General features: G+C 48.4%; 2 protein-coding genes and 1 pseudogene across 12 annotated transcripts in view; 1 reads left to right on the top strand and 2 right to left on the bottom strand.

Moving 5' to 3' along the window:
- Window positions 1–1,146, bottom strand: part of LOC100470673 — a 32,235-nt pseudogene extending 31,089 nt beyond the window's left edge.
- A 3,161-nt stretch (window positions 1,147–4,307) lies between these two features.
- On the top strand, window positions 4,308–9,179 carry SPAG4 (sperm associated antigen 4). 5 transcript variants are annotated; one of them, XM_034641323.1, is made up of 12 exons: window positions 4,308–4,752; window positions 5,189–5,293; window positions 5,585–5,651; window positions 5,819–5,880; window positions 6,122–6,165; window positions 6,484–6,509; window positions 6,633–6,741; window positions 7,001–7,076; window positions 7,256–7,371; window positions 7,711–7,878; window positions 8,399–8,488; window positions 8,600–9,179. In XM_034641323.1, the coding sequence occupies exons 1-12, from the start codon at window positions 4,443–4,445 to the stop codon at window positions 8,747–8,749; spliced, it is 1,323 nt and encodes a 440-aa protein (XP_034497214.1). In that variant the 5' UTR covers window positions 4,308–4,442; the 3' UTR covers window positions 8,750–9,179. The 5 variants fall into 5 exon arrangements, with proteins under 5 accessions (XP_034497214.1, XP_034497213.1, XP_034497215.1 ...); XM_034641322.1 differs by having other exon boundaries at window positions 6,074–6,165; XM_034641326.1 differs by having other exon boundaries at window positions 4,527–4,733.
- Window positions 9,180–13,016: 3,837 nt separating this feature from the next.
- Window positions 13,017–23,124, bottom strand: part of CPNE1 (copine 1) — a 34,195-nt gene continuing 24,087 nt past the window's right edge. For all 7 annotated transcript variants that reach the window (XM_019796616.2, XM_011221265.3, XM_002916410.4 and 4 more), the window contains 15 exons: window positions 18,278–18,406; window positions 18,000–18,179; window positions 17,787–17,861; window positions 17,633–17,704; window positions 17,419–17,499; window positions 17,161–17,250; window positions 16,960–17,046; window positions 16,738–16,824; window positions 16,585–16,644; window positions 16,372–16,505; window positions 16,213–16,267; window positions 15,911–15,962; window positions 13,963–14,096; window positions 13,551–13,787; window positions 13,017–13,349 (listed from right to left, as the gene is read on the bottom strand). In XM_019796616.2, coding sequence (XP_019652175.1) covers window positions 13,209–13,349; window positions 13,551–13,787; window positions 13,963–14,096; window positions 15,911–15,962; window positions 16,213–16,267; window positions 16,372–16,505; window positions 16,585–16,644; window positions 16,738–16,824; window positions 16,960–17,046; window positions 17,161–17,250; window positions 17,419–17,499; window positions 17,633–17,704; window positions 17,787–17,861; window positions 18,000–18,179; window positions 18,278–18,406 — 1,614 coding nt within the window. In that variant the 3' untranslated portion in view covers window positions 13,017–13,208. The remainder of the gene's footprint in view (window positions 13,350–13,550; window positions 13,788–13,962; window positions 14,097–15,910; window positions 15,963–16,212; window positions 16,268–16,371; window positions 16,506–16,584; window positions 16,645–16,737; window positions 16,825–16,959; window positions 17,047–17,160; window positions 17,251–17,418; window positions 17,500–17,632; window positions 17,705–17,786; window positions 17,862–17,999; window positions 18,180–18,277; window positions 18,407–23,124) is intronic.

Below are 23,124 nucleotides of genomic sequence, written 5' to 3'. Positions count from 1 at the left end.
CTCTGAAAAATGGAACTCTCCATCTAGAGGGACTCTCTGGCTTGGGGAGGGCAGGCTGAGGACTGGTGGGACTCACCGGGGTCACTCGCAGATTCTCATCCACTAGGCCCTCCAGTAGCACCAACTGCCCAGTACTCTGTAGTTGCTGCAGGGAGATCACCAGCGTCCCCAGAGACCTGTGGGTGTGGCAGGGAGCAGAAAAATGACGCAGGCGGATGGCCCTACGCCACATCCAGCCCCACCTGCATCCTTGGCTCCCCCAGGCCTACTTACCTGGGGCTGAACACACAGCTGCAGTTAACTGCCTGCACGGATAGACACTCCCAACCAGCGGAGGCCCATAGTGTGGCCAACGGAACAGCTGGGGATAGGAAGAATCTTGGGATACACAACGTTGCCACTCCAGTGCCTATTCTAACCCGGAAACAGGATCCAACCCTCCAAACTTGAAGCTAAATCTATGACTAATGTCCCAAACCTGGAACCAACCCCCACCCCCCAACACAGGGTTGACTCCAAACTATGGCTGATATGAGGGTAACTACCAGTCAAGAACTAATCCCCTCAGTCTTGATTCTGACTGGGTCTAGGTTCTCAAGCCTGAGACTGACCCCACTTCCTGAGAATACAGCTCCCAAAACCCAGGAATATGCCCCCCAACTCATCTAAAGAGGGACTTAGTTGGGACACAGATCAGCTTCTGCCCATCCACGACCCTACCCCACTCACCTCACCGATATCTGCTTCTCGACCACAGCGAATTCTCCTTGTTTTTTGGGTGAAGCCTGCTCAGAATTGAAATAGTCATTTATCAGCCCCTCCCCACAAAAAAATCACACACACACACACACACACACACACACACACACACGCCCAGCCCAGGGTCCAGTCCACCCACCCTTAAAGAAAGGTAGAAGATGGACAGGGAAAGAGGCAGAGAACTGGGCTGGGAGAGGAAGGAGACAGGCTGGTGAGATGCCTAGGCACTGGATTGAGGGCCTAGGGAATGGAGAAATGGGAGCCCCCCCTCAGTTGCAAAATCCTTAGTCCACCCCTACAAGCCTTACCCCGAAAGCTGAGCCTTACTTGTCGGTCATGGGTGCCTGGCAGCCCTGTCAGTCGCCACACACGCAGAGTCAGCGCCATTGTCCCAGGGCTACTGGCTTTCCCTCTGCCCGCCTGCCTTCCTGCCCACCTGCCCGCTCACCCAATTCGCCTCTGACTCAACTGGACTCACCCAGCAGGTTCAGCAATCCCTGCCCTTTAGTTAAACATACGGGCAGGCCTGGGGGTCATGGGTGGAGAGGGAGCCGAAGGACTGAGAGAAGGGGGTAAGGTCCCTGTGGTCAGCTCAGTCCTCCCTGCCTGCACCAGCTTTAGCCTCCACCCTGCAATGCACCCTTGTGAAGTGAGAGCTGGGATAAGGTGGAGATGGAGTCAAGGGGAGAGACAGGACCCTAGTCTGTCCCCACGAGCCAATGAGTCCTCAAGGGCACAGGTCTCATGATGCTCCTTATTCATCTCTCTGTCCTTGCCCCACTGAGGATCTGGTACGTAGTAGACCCTCAAAAACCTGACTAAATAAATGGATGGATTAAAAAATGAATCCCCTAGCCCCCAGCATTAGTGCTGCAGGCACTCAACACATTTGCATTAATAAGTGGTTGAACGTATGTCCCTAGTTTGCACATAGCAAGTGTTCAGAACACTTCTTAACCAGGAGCCAGAGGTCCTTAACTTGGGCACTTGGGGTCTTACTAGTGGGACCATGGATAAGCTCCAGGGGGTCTGAAAATTCTTGAAATTGTCTATAAAATATTGAACAATTGTGCATTTTTCTAGACATAGAGTTCCTCGCTTAGGTTAGTAGCCCTGAAACAGATGTGCAGTACTTTTACTGAATGAAGGAATGAATGTATATGGTAGTCTGAACCCATGTGTGATTGTAACCGTGTGTTGAGTGCATATCCATTTAATCATTCTGTTTAATGACACCTGCTACATGCAAGACTTGTGCTATGCCACCATGTAGGGGAAGGGTACAGCCACAGAGGTGAATCAGACATGTTCTCTGTCTTCCAGTAGCTTCACAGATTCCAACACCAAACAAAGTGTAGAAAGACCAATTCCCATCACAGCAGGAAAGTTTCCAGATTCAGGAACTCAAGAAGAGGGAGGCCAGAGGCTCTTTCCCTGAGGAGACAGTGTTTAAGATGGGCTTTTGAGGGGGCACCTGCATGGCTCAGTCAGTAAAGCATGTGACTCTTGATCTCAGGGTCATGAGTTCAAGGCCCACATTGGGCAAGGAGGCTACTTAAATAAATGAAAGAAAGAAAAAGAAAGAAAGAAAGAAAGAAAGAAAGAAAGAAAGAAAGAAAGAAAGAAAAAATAAAATGGGCTTTGAGGACAGGAGTTGAGCAGAGGACATCCGGGCAGTGGGAAGGAATGCAGGGTGGGTTCTGGAATCTGTGTTTGTCATTTTGACCTGTGTACCAGGAATGTATCGAGCAGCAGCACAGATAAGATTAGAACTTCAGAGGAGCTGGGTCTTGCTGTGTGGCCTTGCGCCAGACATAGTCCCTCCTTGTGCTTCAAATTCTCCAACTCAACAGAGGGGTTGGGAAGCCCTGTTCTACCTGTTTCCCAAGTGTTAGCTGCTCAAATGAGCTTTGAGGTCTACTAAATACCAGACAATCAGGCATGGGTTGTTCTGTTTTTAAGTAAGGTACAGGTTAGACTTTAAGGTCCCAGATGTTAGGGGAAGTCTTCATCTCCCCAGTTGACAGATAAGGGCAATGGGATCCAAAGGAAGGCAGAGAGGGGACCAGAATTCTTAGCTTGCAGTGCCTTGGCCTTTCCCTCCCTTCACCCCTGAACTCTGTGGCATATAATCAAGCATCTATTGATGTCACCCCTCTGGAAACTAGTATGGGCACTTCCCCTCCTCCCCTCCCCCTCTGATTTTATTAATATGAGAGGGAGGGAGAGAGAGAGAGAGCAAGCAATAGCACAAGATCAGGGAGAGGGAAAAACGTTCCCGCTGAGCAGGGAACCCCATGGGGGGATAAATCCCCGGATNCTTCTTCTTCTTCTTCTTTTTCTTCTTCTTCTGATTTTATTAATATGAGAGGGAGGGAGAGAGAGAGAGAGCAAGCAATAGCACAAGATCAGGGAGAGGGAAAAACGTTCCCGCTGAGCAGGGAACCCCATGGGGGGATAAATCCCCGGATGCAGAAGTGCTCAACCCACTGAGCCACCCAGGCATCCTGGCCACTTCCGCTCTGGGCAGGAACACAGGCTGACAAGTTTTCGCTCCCCCTCAGCCCCTCTAAGAACTGTCACTTTCTCTTCCTAACCTAACATTCCAAAAAAGATGGGATTTAGCAGAAAGTACTGGGCTTGAGGGCAGGATTTTGGAATTGTAATCTCTATCATACATTGTGTGGACTCTAGAAACTCCTTTCCCGTTTCTGGACCCATTTGCCCAGCTGTGCAATGTGCATGGAATGCACTGCATTGCTTTTCAGTGTGGCCTTTAATCAGGATCACACATATGGTTGTTAAAAATGCACATTCCTGCACCCATTCAAGAAATGCTGAAGTCGAATCTCAAAATGTACCTGGGAACCTGAATATCTATTCTGCTGCACAGCGGGAGTCTGGAAACCTCTGGTCTCTTGACTGTGACCATCTGTGATTCCTCATTTCATTTTCAGTAACTCAAGATCTGAGTATGGGTATGGTGGTTGATGGGTACTGAATTCTCACCCCATAGGTCCCTGGTGAATATGGGTCTGGGAGAGGGAAGCACGTATCCCAAGGTCAGAGTTCTCTGGCCTGAGGAGGAGAACAAGAGGAGGGGCCTGAAGGGTTTGCCCGCAAAAGAAACTAAATGTTTATTTAGAAGTGCCCTGCCCCTTCTTAACATTCATTCATTACACCTATCTAGGTCCTGGAGGATACACTAGTGAACAAGACAAAAATCCCTGCCTATTTACGTTCTAGTGGGTGTGACAGGCAATGAAGAAATATGTAAGTAAATATACAGCACGTTGGTGATATGAGCTGAGGAGAAAAACTAAGCAGGAAGGGGGATAGAGAGTCTTTTATGACAAGTGCATAAGATAGGGCGTTCTGGGGAGTGATGTGATGTCATCGCTTGCTTTAACATGGGAAAGAATGAGACTACCGTGGCTCCCAGGGTCGTCACGACTAGCTCTGTGACGCACCCTCAGGGAGTTCCGTAGAGACCATAGGCTCCTTTATGACGTCAGCAGCCGGGCTCAGCTACAGGAGAGAGGGTTGAATCCGGCTGGGGGGCCCGCCGGCTGCACACAGGGTCCGTGGGGTCCCGGCGGCGCACATCGGCTGAAGGAGAGCTGAGGGCCTAGGCGGCGGCGGCGGCTACTTTGGCGTCCGTGGGAGGGCGCCCCGGGGTCAGGATGCGGCGGAGCCCCCGCCCGGGCTCGGCCACGTCCCCTCACAAGCACACGCCCAACTTCTACAGCGACAACAGCAACAGCTCAGTGAGCGTCACCTCCGGGGACAGCAGCGGGCACCGGTCAGCTGGGCCGGGGCCCGGGGAGCCCGAGGGCAGAAGAGCCCGGGGCTCGAGCTGCGGTGAGCCCGCCTTGAGCGCAGGAGTGCCCGGAGGAACCACATGGGCTGGAAGCTCTCGGCAGAAGCCGGCGCCTGGGAGCCACAACGGGCCGACCGCCTGTGGCGCGGCAACCGTGAGGGGCGGGGCCTCGGGTGCGGGCGGGGTCGAACCCGGGAGAGCGGAGGGAGGGGGCGGGGCCCAGGGGGCGGAGCTTGGCACGGAATGGGGATAAAATCTATCTAGACACCCCCTAGGGGGCGGGGCCTGTAGGGCGAAGAGGAGAGGCATCAAATACGATTCCCTAAGGGGCGGGACCTCGGTGTGATGGACAGTCCTGGGAAGGGGCGGGGAAATCCTGAGATTGGACACCACAGAGGAGGCGCGGNGGGGGGGGAAACCAGTGTCTTGACTGAGCATTCCCTGAGAGGCGGGGCTTCAGAGTTCAGAGAGACCTAGGGTGGGGATGCGGTGGGACCAGTGCCTGTGGGGGCTGCCCCGCTTCTGGGCTGGGGAACCTGCGGCCTGGTCCCGGGGGAAGAGTGGACCTGCCTTGCGCAAGGCCCCAATGGCGCCCTTGGGCTCCCGCAGAACCGGCTGGCTCTCCCGTAGTCTCTGAGGAGCAGCTCGACCTTCTCTCGACGCTGGATCTGAGGCAGGAGATACCTCCACCGCGCGTGTCCAAGAACTTCTTGAGTACGGGCCAGGCCAGCCCGGAACCCCTCTGACCCTCCGGCGGCCCCCTCTGAAACCCCAGTTCTCATTTCTGGAGACCCTGCTCGTTCTGAGCCCCGTGCCCATGTCAGTCTCCAGCCCCTTCCCTGAGCCCGATCCTCCTTCTCTGAGCCTTAACTCATTCTCCTTGCCTCCATCTAATTCTCCCAGCCCACCCCTCTCTTCCCAAGCCCCTCCTGAACCTCGAACCCCACGCTCTATGAGCCCTTCTTCATCTCCGTCCGACTTCTAAGCCCCCTCTCCTCTCCCCAGGCCTGCTGTTGCAGGTGCTGAGCGTGTTGCTGTCCCTGGTAGGAGACGTGCTGGTCATTGTGTACAGGTCAGAGGGAGAGAATGGGGCGGGTAGCAGGCCGGACCCACGGAGGCTTGAGCCTGACTCAATTCAGACCTGGCTGAGTCGTGTCCGCGGGAGCTGGGTCTAGGGCCCAGCGTGGGGCTGCGGGATGCATCAGGGTCCGGGGCCTCAGTCTCCCTCCCGTTCTTCAGGGAGGTCTGTTCCATCCGCTTCCTGCTCACGGCTGTGTCACTGCTGAGCCTCTTTCTGGCAGGTGAGGGGGTGGAGAATCCCCTGGGGTCCCACCCCTGGATGCTGTGTAGCCAAACCTGGCACATTTTCTCCTATATCCCTAAGCCCACTCAATGCCTTCAGCTGCTCACAGTCCCCTTCGGAGCCCACGAGCCCCTCTCAGACGCAGCAGCCCCCCTCAGGGCTTTTCTCTCCTCACCACCCCTTTATGCCAGGGAAACCCTCTCCTTTGGCTTACCCTGAGACCACCCCTCTTTCTCCAGCACTCTGGTGGGGGCTGCTGTACCTGGTCCCTCCTTCGGAGAATGTGAGTCAGGGCAACTCTGTCCCAGGGTGGGTGGTTGGCAGGATATGAACCTGGAGATTGTGGGGGTTCCTTAGGCTGGTGGGAGGGGGATATCCGCTCTGGAAGCGCTAATCCTAAGGAAGGAATATAAACAGATCTCTGAAAGATTGTGCCCAGAGGTGGTTGGGGGTCTCTGAGAGGTCCTGGCAGGTCAGGGAAGGGGGGTGGCAGTCCTCAAAAAGAAGGCCCTTTGAGTCAGGGTGCTTCCAGGCTGAAGGGGAGAAGAAAGTGGGTGAGAGCTGAACAGCCCTGTATTTTGTCCCTCCCTCCCTCCAATAGGAACCTAAGGAGATGCTGACTCTAAGGTGAAAGAGGGCACCTGGGGTGGGGAATTAGGGGGCTTAAAGGCGCTTCTGTGCGGGGGGCCTTACGGGAAGTGCCCAGGGGGACAGGGAGCCAATCGCGCCACGCCAACCTCCCGCCTGCAGCGAGTACCACGAGCGTGTGCGCTCCCAGGGGCAGCAACTGCAGCAGCTCCAGGCCGAGCTGAATAAACTACACAAGGAGGTGTCCAGCGTTCGCGCAGCCAACAGCGAGGTGAGGCCTGCGGCCTCCTGTCTGTCCGAAGTGCCGCCCCGTAGCTTCGCACACTGCTCAGTCCAAGGTCCACCTTGGAAGCCCCTTGCGGAGCCCCGTTCCCTGGGTCCCGAGCGCTAAGCCCCGCCCCAGAGCCCCGACTTGGGATTTCTCCCAGGACCCACAAAGTCCAACCCAGAGAACCTAGTCCCAGAACTCTGCCCCCCTATAAATCTGCTGCAAGCTCCGTCCCTTCAGGACCCGCCCTCCCTCTTTTCAGAGAGTGGCCAAGATTGTATTCCAGAGGTTGAATGAAGACTTTGTGAGAAAACCCGACTATGCGCTGAGCTCTGTGGGTAAGATCCAGAGACGCTGCAAGACTGAGACTCTGAAACACTGAAAGAGACGGAGACATTGACACAGACACAGACAGACCTACGCACATGACTGGCCCAAAGAGACCGATCTCAGAGACCCTGCCCCAGCTGTCGGTCAGGCCTGGGAGCCCCTGAGTGATTGCTTCTCCCTGCTCCAGGGGCCTCCATTGACCTAGAGAAAACATCACACGACTATGAGGATGCGAACACTGCCTACTTCTGGAATCGCTTCAGCTTCTGGAATTACGCGCGGCCGCCAACGGTTATCCTGGAGGTGGGCCTGGAAACTGGATCGCAGAACCAGACCAGGGGCGGGATGCTGGGGAAAGGACCCAACAGCTCCCGGGAGGTGGGACCCGGCCGAACAGAGGGCGTGGCGCTAGGCGGGGCCCTGACTGGCAGAGGATGGGCCCGGCTGGAGGCGGTGGTGCTAGGGACTGGGGTACTGAACAGGATCTGGCTGGAAAGACACCCGGGCTCCGGGTGGTGGACTAGGCGGGACCGATGAAGAGGTGGAGCTAAGGGCGGGGCCTACCTGAACCAATGCCCAGGCTGGGGAAGGGCCGTAGTCGCTCTGTCCTTGGGTTCTGAAGGTCTACCTGCTCGCCTGCAGCCAGATGTGTTCCCTGGGAATTGTTGGGCTTTTGAAGGCGACCAGGGCCAGGTGGTGATCCGGCTACCGGGTCGTGTGCAACTGAGCGACATCACCCTGCAGCACCCACCGCCCAGTGTGGCACACAGCGGGGGAGCCAACAGCGCCCCCCGCGACTTCGCCGTCTACGTGAGTGGGGCTGAGCCTAAGGAGGTGGGGATTTTGCCTAGAAAGTACCAGTCATGAAAATTGGTGTCACTATCTTGAGTCTTCGCTTGCTCACCTGTAAAATGGAGATACTACCACTCTCCTCTCAGGCCTATAGGTTAGAATTACAAGCATATCCAAACATTAGGTATGGCTTTATTGAGCACTTATTCTGTGCTAAGTACTTTACCTGGATCCAGTAACATCCCGTCAACATCCACGCATCCAGTCAACAACCTAAAAAGTGCTATCATCTCCCCTCACCGATGAGGAAAGTAATGCTCAGAAAGGGGATGTTATTTGCCAAGGTCACACAGTTAACAATTGGCTAGACTAAACTGCAACCTGGTTTCTTGGGAGCCCACATCCCACACTACACTAACACCAAAAAAATACATGAGAGTGCACATACAACTACTGCCATAGTAGGTCCTCAATAAAGTTTCTTTCTCCCTCTTCCACCTGTGCCTCACTGTTCCTCTACTCACTCTTCACCCACCAGGGCCTCCAGGTTGATGATGAGACTGAAGTTTTCTTGGGGAAATTCACCTTCGATGTGGAGAAATCAGAGATTCAGACTTTCCACCTACAGGTGTGTGTCTCTGGGGGTGAGGGCGCTAAAGGAATGGGACAGCAAAGAAGACTGGGGAGGAAGGCAGCCCTTGGGACAGCAGGCCTTGGCACAATCCATTTGTCTCCCCAGAATGACCCTCCAAATGCCTTTCCCAAGGTGAAGATCCAGATTCTAAGCAACTGGGGCCACCCCCGTTTCACATGCTTGTATCGGGTCCGAGCCCACGGTATGCGAATTTCAGAGGGGGCAGGGGACAGTGCCACAGGGGAACGCCATTAAACATGCTGATTGTTGGAGCAGAGTGCAGGTCTGTGCTGAAAGAAGTTGGATCCATGCTGAGGTGGGGTGGGGAGGGTTCTGGTTGCCTTTGGCATATAAATACGTTGGGGGATCTACTTTCCAATGCACCCTCCTAATTTGGAGAAGTTCAGATCAACATGAGAGCAGCTCATGTTTATGGAGTGCTTACCATATGCAAGAGATGGTGGTGCTCTGAACATTCTACACATTACCTAACCAATACTCGTAACCTCAGTGGGGAAAATCGCTCAAGTCAGGAAACGCTCAAGGTCACAGAGCTAGTTAACAGTGCCACAATGGAACCCAAACCTACCTATTTCCAGAGGCCACCCACTTTAGCTCAGAGCTGCCAGTCAGCCTGAAGTCGTATTTATGCATCTCAATTCCTACCCTCACCCTCTGGGAAAGTCCCCCCAACTCCTGCTAGGTGCAGGTGGAGAGGTTAACTACCGCTTTTCTTTTCTTTTCTTTTCAAGATTTTATTTATTTGACAGAGATAGAGACAGCCAGTGAGAGAGGGAACACAAGCAGGGGGAGTGGGAGAGGAAGAAGCAGACTCATAGCGGAGGAGCCTGATGTGGGGCTCGATCCCATAACACTGGGATCACGCCCTGAGCCGAAGGCAGACGCTTAACCGCTCTGCCACCCAGGCGCCCCAACTACCGCTTTTCTTAAAGTAAACACTCAAAAACTAAGGAGACTTGAGAACCTCTAGGAAGGATCAGAGTCAGAGTTGATGCAGACCTGGTAGCCCCATCTCAGGCTATCTTTATTGCAAGGCCCAGTACAGTACAGGTGGTCTAGTGTTAATCAGTCCCTGCCCTCAGGGAGCCTGACAGGGGAGGGAGCATGCTCCAGGAAACAATTTCTTTACTGATCCAAGAATTCTTTACTCTAAAGATCAAAGTAGAATTGGAAGAATAAAAGATGGAGGAGACGGGTATCAAAAGATTAAGGGTTCTAGTTGGGCAGAGAATAGAAAAAGAGGACCAGCCTGAGCAAAAGAACATGCACCATCTTGCCTGTTAGGATCCTTCCCTATGTGTTCATGCACTGGAAGAATATACATACAGATTATGAACAGTGGTTAGATCTCTAGGAAGTGGAATGCATGAGTATGTGTGAGGGTGAAGCACATATCCATTCATTTAAATTTTCAGGATATTACTTTTGTAATTTAAATTACTCTACTGAGGGGCACCTGGGTGGTTCAGTTGGTTGAGCATCTGCTTTGGGCTCAGGTCATGATCCCAGGGTCCTGGGATCTCCTTCCTGCTTTTCCCTCTCCCTCTGCCTGCTGCTCCCCCTGCTTGTGCTCTGTCAAACAAACAATCTTAAAAAATAAAATTAAATAAAATTAAAAACAATAACTCTACTGAGTGCTCTCAAAGCCTAAGGTTAGAAATATGAACTAGGGGCGCCTGGGTGGCACAGCAGTTAAGCATCTGCCTTCGGCTCAGGGCGTGATCCCGGCGTTATGGGATCGAGCCCCACATCAGGCTCCTCCACTATGAGCCTGCTTCTTCCTCTCCCACTCCCCCTGCTTGTGTTCCCTCTCTCACTGGCTGTCTCTCTCTGTCAAATAAATAAATAAAATCTTTAAAAAAAAAAAATGAACTAATACGGCTTTTCTGGAGGGCAGTTTCACAATAGGAACCAAAAGCCTTAAAATTTTTTATATTCTTTAATCACAGTAATTCCACTTCTAAGAATGGAGCCAAAGGATTTATCAATGTTATCGAAGATAATACTTTCAAGGATAGTCATCACATTGTTGTTTATAAAAACTGGAAATAGTATGTAAGAAGATAAACCAATTTTTAAAAAAAGATTTTATTTATTTATTTGAGAGAGTGACAGACAGACAGGGGGAGGGGCAGAGGGAGACAGAGAAGCAGACTCCTTGCTGAGTGGGGAGCCAGACGTGGGGCTTGATCCCAGAACCCTAGGATCATGACCCGAGCTGAAGGCAGATGCTTAACTGACCGAGCCACCCAGGCACCCCACATAATAAGACAAATTATGCTACAAAAACATGACCAAAAGAAATGGTAATATTTAAGGGAATGTTCAATGTCATGGAAAGTAATTAATGATATATGGATAATTTCTTAAAAAGCAAGCTAGACTGCTATATGTAATCAACTTCCATATCAAAAGAGTTCTATGGATCAGAAAATACTACAAATGAGGGGCGCCTGGGTGGCACAGCAGTTAAGCGTCTGCCTTCGGCTCAGGGCGTGATCCCGGCGTTATGGGATCGAGCCCCACATCAGGCTCCTCCGCTATGAGCCTGCTTCTTCCTCTCCCACTCCCCCTGCTTGTGTTCCCTCTCTCGCTGGCTGTGTCTGTCTCTGTCAAATAAATAAATAAAATCTTAAAAAAAAAAAAATACTACAAATGAAAAGGCAATAATTTGGGAGGAATTATTATTATTATTTTTTAAAGATTTTATTTATTTATTTATTTAATTTTTAAAGATTTATTTATTTGACAGAGATAGACACAGCCAGCGAGAGAGGGAACACAAGCAGGGGGAGTGGGAGAGGAAGAAGCAGGCTCATAGCAGAGGAGCCTGATGTGGGGCTCGATCCCATAACGCCGGGATCACGCCCTGAGCCGAAGGCAGACGCTTAACCGCTGTGCCACCCAGGCGCCCCAAGATTTTATTTATTTATTTGACAGAGAGAGACAGCCAGCGAGAGAGGGAACACAAGCAGGGGGAGTGGGAGAGGAAGAAGCAGGCTCCCAGTGGAAGAGCCTGATGTGGGGCTCGATCCCAGAACTCCGGGATCACGCCCTGAGCCGAAGGCAGATGCTTAACAACTGAGCCACCCAGGCGCCCCTGGGAGGAGTTATTTTTAAATATTTATAAGAATAAAGGCTAAAACAACAGCAAAAACCTATATATAGGCTATTCAGAAGAAATATAATTCACAAATAAACACATGAAATGGTACACCTTCAAAATTAAATTCAAGCTAAAAATGAAAATATTTTTTGCCTGTCATATTAAACAGAAAAAAGGATAAAAAACTTATGAAGGGCAATTTACAGTATCTATTAAAATTTTAAATATTCATATCCTTTGATCTAGCATTTCTACTTCTAGGAACACCCTTCAGAAATGCTGTGGTAAATGCACAGATAAATGTACAAGGATATTCATTACAGCACTTTGTAATATTGGAAAATTGGAGAGGACCCAAATCTCACTAAATAAGGGATTGGCTAAATAAGCTATAAGATACTCATACACAGAATAATATATATATATGCATTAAAAAGAATAAGTTCACCAATAAGTTCTAATGGGTAAGACACCCAAAATATAATAAAAACAAGGTGCAAAGAGGGCGCCTGGTGGCTCAGCAGTTAAGCGTCTGCCTTCGGCTCAGGTCATGATTCCAATGTTCTGCGATCAAGCCCCACATCGGGCTCCCTGCTCAGCAGGAAGCCTGCTTCTCCCTCTCCCACTCCCCCTGCTTGTGTTACCTCCCTCGCTGCCTGTCAAATAAATAAATAAAATCTTTAAAAAAACAAAACAAAACAAACAAGGTGCAAAGAGCGTGTATAATATATCCTATTAGAAAAAAAAAAAGTCAGACCTAGGAAAGACAGGAACCCTCACCTGCTCTGTTATCTATTTTATACAATATTTATATTTGAAATAATTTTGTACTAACTAGCCTACATTTTAAAGCATGTTAAAACAGTAAGTATAATATCCCACTTTTGTAAAATAAAAAACATGTATAGATTATAGATACGCACCAAATATATATTTTTTTGGCACACGGGAGTTTGGATATTATTTTTTCTGTATTTTCTCTTTTCTAATGAAAATACACATTAATTTTCTAGTAAGAAAAAAATTAGCTGTTAAAAACATTCAGGCTTTTATAGCCTATCTTTAGGATTAGAACCATTGCCTCCCTCCTCCAGAAGTCTAGCATAGTCCTTAAAACTCATCCCTCCCCCAGCATGTTCCATCTTATCTGTGTTTCCAGCTCAGCCCTGTCCTAAGGCAGGGCAGGCTGGGTGTTTGGCTCACATTCAATCCTTTTATTTTTAAAAATAGTGTCTCTAGACTTCTGGCCTGGAATACCCAATTTTTTGCCTAGGCCTATGATGTCAGAGGTGTTCTTCACTCAACAAGCTCAAGGTGGATAACCCGAAGCTCAGGTAAAATAAACATGGCTAACAGCAAATTCCCACTCAAAAACACAGAGTGGTGGCAAAGCAGTGAGTGGTCTTCAGTGATCTTTATTAAATGAAGGACTCCAGGGGCAAGCAGGAGGGATCCAGAGCAACAGCAGGAGCAAATATAAAAGTATAAAATGTAAAGTGCAGCACTGGGGAATGTGTGCAGCCATGCCCACAGGGACCTTGGGGACACAAGGCTGAGGACTAGCCATAGCCCACCCTCTAAGGGAATCTAGGCCTGAGAAGCCTGTGCAGCGCTCTTGGCTGGCGGTGGAAGTGGCTTGAACGGGGCCCAACCTTGGGCCTTGAAGTAGGAGACCAGTTGCGTGGGCACTTCTGCAAGCACAGTCTGTGCCAGTGTCTCCCGAGGGGCCTGCCAGGAGAAAAAGGGCAAGGTCAGTGGTGACCCATAACAGCTTCCCAAAGTCTACATTTTCATACCTAAAAAAGGATATAAAGGATATAAACCCAAACCCCCAACCCTGCCCCAATGAAAGGGTGAGTATCCCACTCAGAGAGAGGTGGAGGGATAAGCTCCTAGGTTTGGTCTGCCCCCAGGCTTGCCCCCACTCACATTCTGGAAGCGGCGGAAGGGCACAAACTGCACTATGTCACGGGCAGCTGCTTCCCCGGAGCGTGCACGCAGGGGTCCGCCATCAGCATCTAGCTGCTCCATGGCCTCGAAGTCAGCACCACCCACACCCACGATGATCACTGACATGGGCAGGTGGGAGGCACGTACCACAGCCTCACAAGTAGCCTCCACATCTGTCACAGCTCCATCAGTCAGCAGCAACAGCACGAAGTATTGCTGGGGATAAGTCCATTCACAAACTGAGGCAGACCTTCTAAACACCCCAGCCACACATTTCCATACTGATCAGAAGTTTCTTGTTACATATCCCTGAAGGGAACCCTTGACCAAGACCCAACCCCAAGACCCTTGACCCACCACCACCACCACCACCACCTCCCATGATCCTCACCGAGGCAGTCTTCTGATGTGCAGCCTGGGTTGCTAACCCGGCCACATGGTTGATGATGGGTGCAAAGTTGGTGGGGCCATAGAGGCGAACTTGGGGCAGGGCTTGGCGGTAAGCATCCACAATGCCCTGGATGCCTACAAAAGGAAAATACCAATCCTGATCACCCCATCCTGGCCGAGGAGATCTGGGAACCTGGGTGCATTTCATTCCACCATCCCTATAACCCAAGGTACTTAACTTTATCCTGTAGATGGGAGAATTAAGATCAAAGAGAAGAGCACTTGCCCTAAATCACAACTTGAATTAAATCTGATTAAGGGGGTCCCCTGAACAAATCTAAGATAAGATAGTTAAGCATCAGATTGTAACCCACTTAATAAAATAATGAATTATAATCCATCTAATAAAATAAGAATCCCTAGATAATAAATAAATAAATAATGGGAAAGAAGAGGAAATGTAGAAGGAGGAATTACAAGATCATTTGACACTGATTGCGAAAATCATCAATGGGTGCTAAAACTACAGGGTACTAGTTAATGAGAAACTGGATATTGACATAGTCTCAAGGTATCTTCCCCAAAGATACTTATTAATTACAAATAGCAAACCTGGTAGACTCTACCTTAACCATGTGATCAAAGTTAACATGACGTGTAATAGGATAAATCAGTATCAGGGCCTCCTGACATGGTGTACTGAGAGAACACATAGCATAGCTTCTGTAATATGCCCACTGAAAGTGCACAGTCTGAATCTAATCATAAAGAAGTATCAGGTAAACCCAAACTGCAGGACATTCTACAAATTATCTAGCCTGTAAACTTAAAAAATGTCAATATCATGAAAGACAACAACAACTCTGGAAGCCAAAACAAATGAATGCATTATATGATCTGAGATTTTCTTTTACTGTAAAAGACAACTGGCAAAACTTGAATAAATTCTAGATTGGATAATGGTATTGATGTTAATCTCCTGATTTTGAGAATTGTACTGTAGTTACGTAAGAGAATTTCTTTGTTTTAGGAAGCATACACTGAAGTATTTAAGGGATTAAGGGTGCAAAGTTGATGGGGCCACAGAGCCAAACTTGGGGCAGGGCTTATTCACTATAATTCTCAAACATTTCAGGAAAAAAAAATGTGTACACACGCATACACATACATACAGATGTAGATATACAGCTATATCCATATACATAAGAGGGGGGACAGGGCGGGAGAGGAAGGGAGAGAGAGAATTTGAGTGACCAAAAGAGAATCAGAAAGCAAGTGTACTAAAAATGTTCATGTTTGGGGAATCTGGGTGAAGGTAAACAATAGCCTCTGTGACCCAGGCCCTGACCACTGAGCCCCAGTGACCTAAACCCCCTATAACTACTCTCACAACTTTTCTCTAAGTGTGAACTCATGTCCAAAACCCAGGTCAGATCAGGTCAGGTCAAGTTTTCCCCTTTAGTTTGTTGCACACGTGGGGGTACTGGGGAGCCACAAGGTTTAGCCCTCTAGAGACAAAAGAGCTTGGGCAAAAAGCACCCAGAAAAGAGCTGCACCAAGGCTTCCACTGATGCCCAGACAGGTACCAGGGAGCTTCCAGCCAAAGATAGTAATGATAATAGCTACCATTTTTTAGAGAATGCTTAGTATGTGCCAGGCTTACTGCTTCAAAGTTTATATGTATCTTCTCCTTAAATATTCAATATCCTATAATAGCTATCGTTTTAAGAAGCCAAAGCACACTGGCCCCAAGTCACATGGTTTTAGAAAGAGGCAAGATAGAGATCTGAGACCTAGATTTGAGTCCAGAGACCTAGCTCTAAAATCCACTCCTCTGGACAACAGAGTCAGGTATCTACCCCATTACCCCCACACTCCCCTTATCTGCATAAGCCTGGCGGCCTAGGTGTGGACACATCTGCCTTACGGTGGAGGATGAAGGAACTTACCTGTGCAGTATGGGTTACTGGGGTTGAAGTTCAAGGCAAATTCATGGGAGACCTGAGGGCAAGAATGAAAATGAGGTTCTTTCCCCATGACCATCTATATGCAAAGAAAAAGGACACTATGGTATATAACAACCATTGTATAGGAGCTTTGTAGTCCTGAGCACTTGCTGTACACATGCCTGCAGGGATACATCCCTGCCTCTCCACATAAAGCTGGGTGCCACAGAGCAAGTCAACCACATCTCCCCAAATCAGGACCCTGACACTGAAATAGGAGTTGGGGAAGCAAAAAGAGTGCTCACCTGCCAATCAGGGGGTACCTGGGCCCCAAATCCAAATGCTGGGAATAACTTGTCCCTGTGGGAAGACAGTGAGTTGGAGAAAAGACAGAGAGGGGACTGTGAGCCCAGAGGCTGAAGCATCTGCAGGGAGGGGGATGGGCAAAAGAACAAGTTACTCACGAGTCATAGTCCTGAATCACACTGCCCACACTCCACAGTGCTGTCAGGTACTCATTGACCCCTGTTGGGCTCAGGTAGTGCAAGGAATCCGGGGAGGAAGGATCTCCATTGGAGCCCGTGAAGTCAATGCCTACCTAGGAGGAGGGGAAGAGGGGAGCTGAAGGCCACTCTGAAACCCAGGTCTGTTCTCTTACCCCTGATAAAGCAACTTACAGTGAAGTTGATTTGACAGCCTCCCATCACATAGTCCAGGAATGAATATTGTGTTTCTACCTGCAGATGAAACAAGGATCATGGCTGGGGTGAAGGGGTTGGGGCCATGGAGCACATGGGTCAGAGCCTGGGTCCCATGGGCTATTGCCTCACCTGGCAAATCTTGACACGAACAGTACCAGAGTTCTTGTAGCTTTTCTTTTTCTGTTGTTTCTCAGGGTGGATACATTCAAACTCAGCCTGGTGAGGAAAGAAAAATTAGGGTAGGAAACTCCTAGAGCATCAGCCGGAACTGGCCTGCCCTCCCTCCCTCTCTCCCTGGGGCTGCAGTCCTTTAGGCCCACCTCAACACCCCTGAGCAGGGCTGGCACTCACCGGGACTGCTTGCAGCTGGGCCAAGCTGGTGTAGAAGGTACCAATGAGGTCATGTGAACCATCCCTGTCATAGTCTGAGCATCGCACCTGTTGGGGAAAGAGTGGGGGGAGGTGTGTATGTATATACAGAGACCAGGGGTAGGGGGCAGGTGAGAATAAATCCCCCCCACCCCAGGTCCATTCAGGGGGCGAACTCCTCACCTGGATTGGTGTGCTGGGGTCTCCCCCACAGAAATGCTGAAGGGGAACAGAGAAGCGCTTCCATGTAGGGTTCAAGTTGTTCTTGATTACCTGAAGGTGGAGGATAAGGCCCCTAGTGAGCTCTGGGCTGACGTATCGGAAGCTGTCATCCTTCTCTATCCATATGCAGTCTCTCTCTCCCTATTCCAAACCTTGGTAATCACAAGCCCCAGGAGAGTCTCTCCTACCCCATTCCACCCAATACCAGGGGTCTCACACCTCAGATCTGTATGCCAGGTGCCATTTCCCATCACCCTGACGCAAGAACTCCAAGAATGGATCCGATTTTCCCAGGAAGTCCTGTCAATGCCACAGAGACCCCAGTATAAGACTCAGGGAGAGACAACCATTTTGCCAGTCCCCAGCCTCACCCCCCAACACACCACCGCTGCCCCTTAATTCTTAAACCCTCAGGGCTTCCTTCCAGACACACCTTCTTATCTAGGTTTCTGGCTTCCACCTCCATGGTCACTATACGACTATCCTTCATCTCCTGAGCAGATACCTACGAAGGGGAGGCAGGAGACTGTATCCCCTCATGAATTCCTCACTGATGTAACCCCCTCCCCCACAGAGTTCTTCCTTACCGTGATGGTCCCCCGCCCAGCAGGTTTTCCAGGCTTCAGCATCAAGGGTAGAGTTATTATCTGGCTGGACACAATCTGGGGCAGCATAAGGGAGCAAAATCTCAGGCAGGGTTAGGTCTTGCTTGACCCCCACCTCCACTTTCCAGACAGTTTGGGCTTTAGGGCTCTTACTGAACATGTGTCTAAAGGATTTTAACCCCTAGGCCTACATACCTGTCCTAAGGAACACTCAGCCCCTCCCAGGAAGTCATCATCCCCCAGCTCAGGTGTCTTGTTGTCTATGTCATAAATGCCAAATCGGAGCTTCTGGACTGTTTCAAAGTGGTACTCAAGCTGCAGAGTCTTGGAGAACTCGGGGCTCGAGCAGTTCCGTACTCGCTCAGTTCGGCCAAGCTGTGGGAAGAGGCCAGTAGCATCACAGTCACACACCCTCCACCCCCAAAACAGTTCTAACCTTCCTCCACAACTTTAACTCCCAAGGCCCTTCTCACCTCAGCCCAGCTGCCCCCTCCCACATCCTGTAAAAGGACGCAGAGTGGGTCAGACTTGGAGCCGATGTCCTTGTCAATGAGGTGGTCACAGGAAATGGATAGCTGAACCAAGGTCATGCAGTGGGCCATCTGGGAAAAAAAGACCTGAGTCAAGCACTGAGGACCCTTCTCTACCCTTCCCTGACTATATGTCCCAATTTGGGAAGGCCAGCAGGCTTCCCCCAGGCAGGGCTGAGCCTGAATCCAGCTCCATGACACCCAAGGAAGAGAAAGCTTTAGAGCCTCCATACTCCTCTAATTCCCCCCAGGTGAGTTCAATAGGACAGGATATGGTGAGCACAACCAACCCTGGTATGATGGGAAGATGCAGAAAAAGTATACTGGCCTTCATCAACAACTTTGAGCCCAAACCGGTCCTCACCCTCGAATCCCTATAATGTTCCCAAGACCCAGAATCCAACCCTGATCTTCTGAGACCAATGAATCTCACTCTGACCCTTTACTGGCCCCAGATCAGACCCTAATCAAAGTTCCAATACCAACATGACCATGATCCAGATACGACTCCCCAAAAAGTTTCTTCTGCCAATGATTTCTCACTAGCTCTCAGGCCCTGCATCTTGAGATGGTGTTAGAATTCTCCTAGCAGGTAATCAGCTGCTCATGACCAACTCCTCACTAGTCTCACTGCCACTACCCATTCCAAGCCATCACCATTTCTCACTGGGCTTATCGCATTAGACTCTTTAACTGGTCTCCCTTATTCTACGCCACCTCCACCTCACACCAACAGACTATTCCCAACACGGCAACCACGGTGATCCTGCCAGTTATGTTACACATCTGCTCAAACCCTCTAAAGATTTCCCATTACTTAGAAAAAATGCAAACTCTACCACGGTCTCCAAGGTCTCGAGAGATCTAGATCTCTCTAACCTGATTTCCTAAACCTCTCTTGCTCACTCCATTCTGAACACACAGGTCTGCTTGCCTGCCATTCCTCAAATAAGCTTATTTCTTCCCTAAATGGCTTGCTGTTTCCTCACTCCCTCTAGGTCCTTATTCAAAATCATCTTATTATGAAGAAAAAGGCTCTCCTTTTCTAGATACTTAACATTTCAACCCTACTATTACTGATGCATCACATACCCCTTTCCTGCTTTTTCTCTTTAGCATATATAATTGATTGTCTAATATATAACACCTCTTCCCCACTAGAATGTATACTGAGGGAATGTAAACATGAGGGGGAAGGGATATTTGTCTGCTCTGTTTATTGCTCTATCCCAAGCATCTAGGTAATAAATGCTGAATGAAATCCAAAAGGCCATCTTCAGCCTCAGCTCCCAGCCCAGCCATCTCCAAACCGATTGGCAATCAAGGAGCACTAACTTTTTCAATTTACCCATCTCCTTGGCTGAAACATGATCTTCTTGCATGGATCATGATGACTCCCATGTAACCCCTCCTCCTACAGTCCCCCGTAACAATTACCCTTAGACTCCTTACTATCCCTGTGTCCCTGCTGATCTATACACCTGCAGACTGTCTGTACCAAAAGTGTGGATGACGTCAGATCTCTCACCCAGCTTTACTCAGCACTCCAGGTTTCCCAGCACTATACCCCAGGATGCCTCCAGCCTTAGGCTCCCCTAAACTGACCCTCAGTCAATTCAATCCTTCCCCCAACCTAACCCACAGTTAGTGCTGTTCCCATCTTGGTGCCTCATGGTCTCCATCTGGAGTACTACTATCAACCAATGTTGGAATGACTCTTAACACTTTGGCTTGCTTCACATACTGCCTGTTCATAGCACCTCGGTCTCTGCTTGAAAGCATCCAATGATGGAAAACCCATCACTCTTCTAATCCACTTAGATAGTCCTGCTCCATAAAGTCCTACCCAAACCAACTAAAGTCTGCTAAATTCTCATTTCTACATATTTGTCCTATTTCTCCCCGGTCTAAACTTCCACAAGGAAAGCCTTATTCCATCTCCCTCTGAGAACCCATCTGATACTTGGAAGCAGTGAAATCCCTAGCTAAAATCTGGAAAAAGAGCCCCAGTTCTTTTGAATGTTGCCCCTAGAATGTGGCTTGTAGACTTTGACCAGCCTGATCATCCCCCCTTTGGAAGTTCCCTAAGAACAGATCCACAGAAGAACACATACTCCCAAAGGAGTGGGACCACAACTTCCCCAAGTCACAACTGGATTCCATGCTTCTCACTTCACATGTTCTCTGAGGCAGTGTTTGCACACAACAAGAACAAACGAAGAATGTTCATTTCACTATTGCGGAGAACAGCGAAACTACCTGAGACCACTTAAAGGTCTATCTATCGGGTACTAAGTAAATTACGGTACATTAAAACAACTGAATGCCAAGCAGCAGGTAAAATACGAGGCAGAACTATATTATATTGGTATTATATGAAAAAATAAAGTCCCAAAAAATGTTAAGAAAAGTATGACTCCATTTTAAACTTCAACTGTATGTGTATATACAATAGATTTGAATACGTACACAAAATAAATACACAGAAAGATGGAAGGCACACCAAAAATTCCAACTTTCAGGGACACCTCAGGAAAGTGGGATGAAGGTGAGGATTTTATAATCGCTATATACTTCTGTATTATCTCATATTTTGTTTATTTTGTATTTTTTAAAGGACTTCATTAGCTTTTTCCCCCAATCCACAACTTAAGTCCTCTCGATTATTCAAAGCCCAAAGCCTCTACCTCTGGTTCAACAACCCCTACCAAACATCAGGGCTCACTGTCTCTTGCCTCCTCACTGGCTTCTCCTCCTTAGCAATGCCTCAGCTAGTCTTCCTTGTGTCAGCTTCCAGAGTCTCTACCCTAACTAGAAGCCCTGCACACATGCCCGTGGCCCTTAGGTTCAGAGCGAAACTCCCTAGTAAGGCCACCTTGTGGCACAACTCCAGAGAGTACATCTACACAGGATTCAGTAGTTGTATAATATGGTGACCCTGCATCCCTACTTCAACCTTCAAAGCCCTTCCCAGTCTGCTCTACCTCCTGCTATTCCACCACCCAACCAACTACTCATCCAAAGCTATTTCTGGTTCCTGGAACACACACATGCTGACACCTCTGACTTTCCTGTCTAACAAATGCCTTTTCATTCAAAGTTCTGCTATGACATTATTCCTTTATGAAGCCTCACCCACATTCCCCAAGCAAAATGTATTATCTTTCCTCTGGAGGATTACACAGGTTCCTCATCATCTTCCTGCAAACACACACAGACACACTTCTCTGTTTATTAGCCGAACAGAAACTAGACCATACCATTTCTCTATTTAAAACTCTGGATTGGCATCCCCAAACACTCAAAGTTCAAAGTTCTTACCATGGTCTACAAGGCCTTCCCTGAAACATCTGACACTTAACTAATCATCTAGCCATGCGAGTATGTTCCAGCCAGGTTTCATTTCTGGCCCACATACACACAACATCAATCTCATTCCCCGTATCAGAGCTTCTGCACTGTCTTCATCCATAGACATCCAAGAAAACAAGCTCTATTAGAGTAGGAACCATGTCTGATTTGCCTAATCTATCTCCAGTATCTGTAATAGTACCTACCCTATAGCAGGTACTCAGTAAATGAAATATTCATGATATACCACTGAAACTGCCATGTCAAAATTTTTACTTTTGTCCATCTATCCTCATAATCTATGGGCTCCTTGGAAGTAGGGCTGGGTATTATTTCTGTATCCCTAATACCAGTGCTTAGTACATAGTTAGTACCCATAAACATTTGCTGAATAAATGGTAACATGTGCTTTTGCTCAACTCAAACTTTGAAGCCTTTCCCATTTGAAATACTGTCCCAACAGTAAGTCTTCTCTATCCTTATCTTGTGTAACTGAGCTTTAAAATTTAAATGCAGGACTCCTGCAACTCAGTATCAAGTGACAAATTAAAAATGGCCAAAAAATTTGATCAGATACTTCATAAAAGAAAACAGAAGAATTGGAAATATGCAAAGGAAGAGTAATCAACATCACCAGTCATCAGGGAAATGCAAATTAAAACCACAAGATATTATCACATACCCACCACAATGGCTAAAAGTAGAAAAACTGACAATGCCAAATGTTGGCAAGGACATGGAAATCTCACATTGTTAGTGAAAGCATTAAATATACCACTTTGAAAACTGTTTGGCAGCTTATTAGAAAACCAAACACACATCTAGTCCAAAAGCAATTCCACTCCTAGATTTTTATCCAAAAGAAAACATTATGTCCGCAAAAAGATTTGTACAAGAATGTTCATAGCAGCTTTATTCATAATAGCCAAAAATTTGAAACAGCTCAAGTGTCCATCAATATGAGAATGAATAAACCATATTTATACATGTAATAGAAAACTACTCAATAACAAAAATAAACAAACTATTAATATCTGCAACATGGATGAATCTGAAACATAAAATACATAGATTCCACTTACAAAGTTTTAAGACAGGCAAAACTAATCTATAGTGAAAAAAATTCAGAATACTGGTTGTTCCTCCCATGTCCCCCAGGGGAGGGGCAGGTATCAACTGAGAAGCAGCAGGAGATAACTCTAGCGGAATGGAGAAGTTCCTTATCTTGGTAAGAATGTGAGTCACAAACACATTTTTCATTTTCATCTAACAGTACACTTAAGGTATATAAATCTTATTGTATGTAAAGGTTACCACCTCCCCTTGCCCAACAAACCTATATGAAATAATGAACGCAAGACATGCTGAAATATTTATGGGAGAAGTGTGCTCATGTTTGCAATTTCTCTGAAATGCACCAAAAAAATGAAATGGTATTG

This window comes from Ailuropoda melanoleuca, chromosome 13 (genome assembly GCF_002007445.2).
Source record: "Ailuropoda melanoleuca isolate Jingjing chromosome 13, ASM200744v2, whole genome shotgun sequence".
Classification (NCBI taxonomy): Eukaryota; Metazoa; Chordata; class Mammalia; order Carnivora; family Ursidae; genus Ailuropoda; species Ailuropoda melanoleuca.
Note: the sequence above shows the minus strand (reverse complement) of the source record. Positions and strands in the feature narration are given on the sequence as shown.

Excerpts from the sequence above, each read along its gene's own strand:
- SPAG4 (XM_034641322.1), top strand. The coding sequence starts at position 4,443 with ATGCGGCGGAGCCCCCGCCCGGGCTCGGCCACGTCCCCTCACAAGCAC. Across the intron at positions 6,166-6,483 it reads TGGTCCCTCCTTCGGAGAAT|GAACCTAAGGAGATGCTGAC; the intron begins GTGAGTCAGGGC and ends TCCCTCCAATAG. Across the intron at positions 6,742-7,000 it reads TTCGCGCAGCCAACAGCGAG|AGAGTGGCCAAGATTGTATT; the intron begins GTGAGGCCTGCG and ends CCCTCTTTTCAG.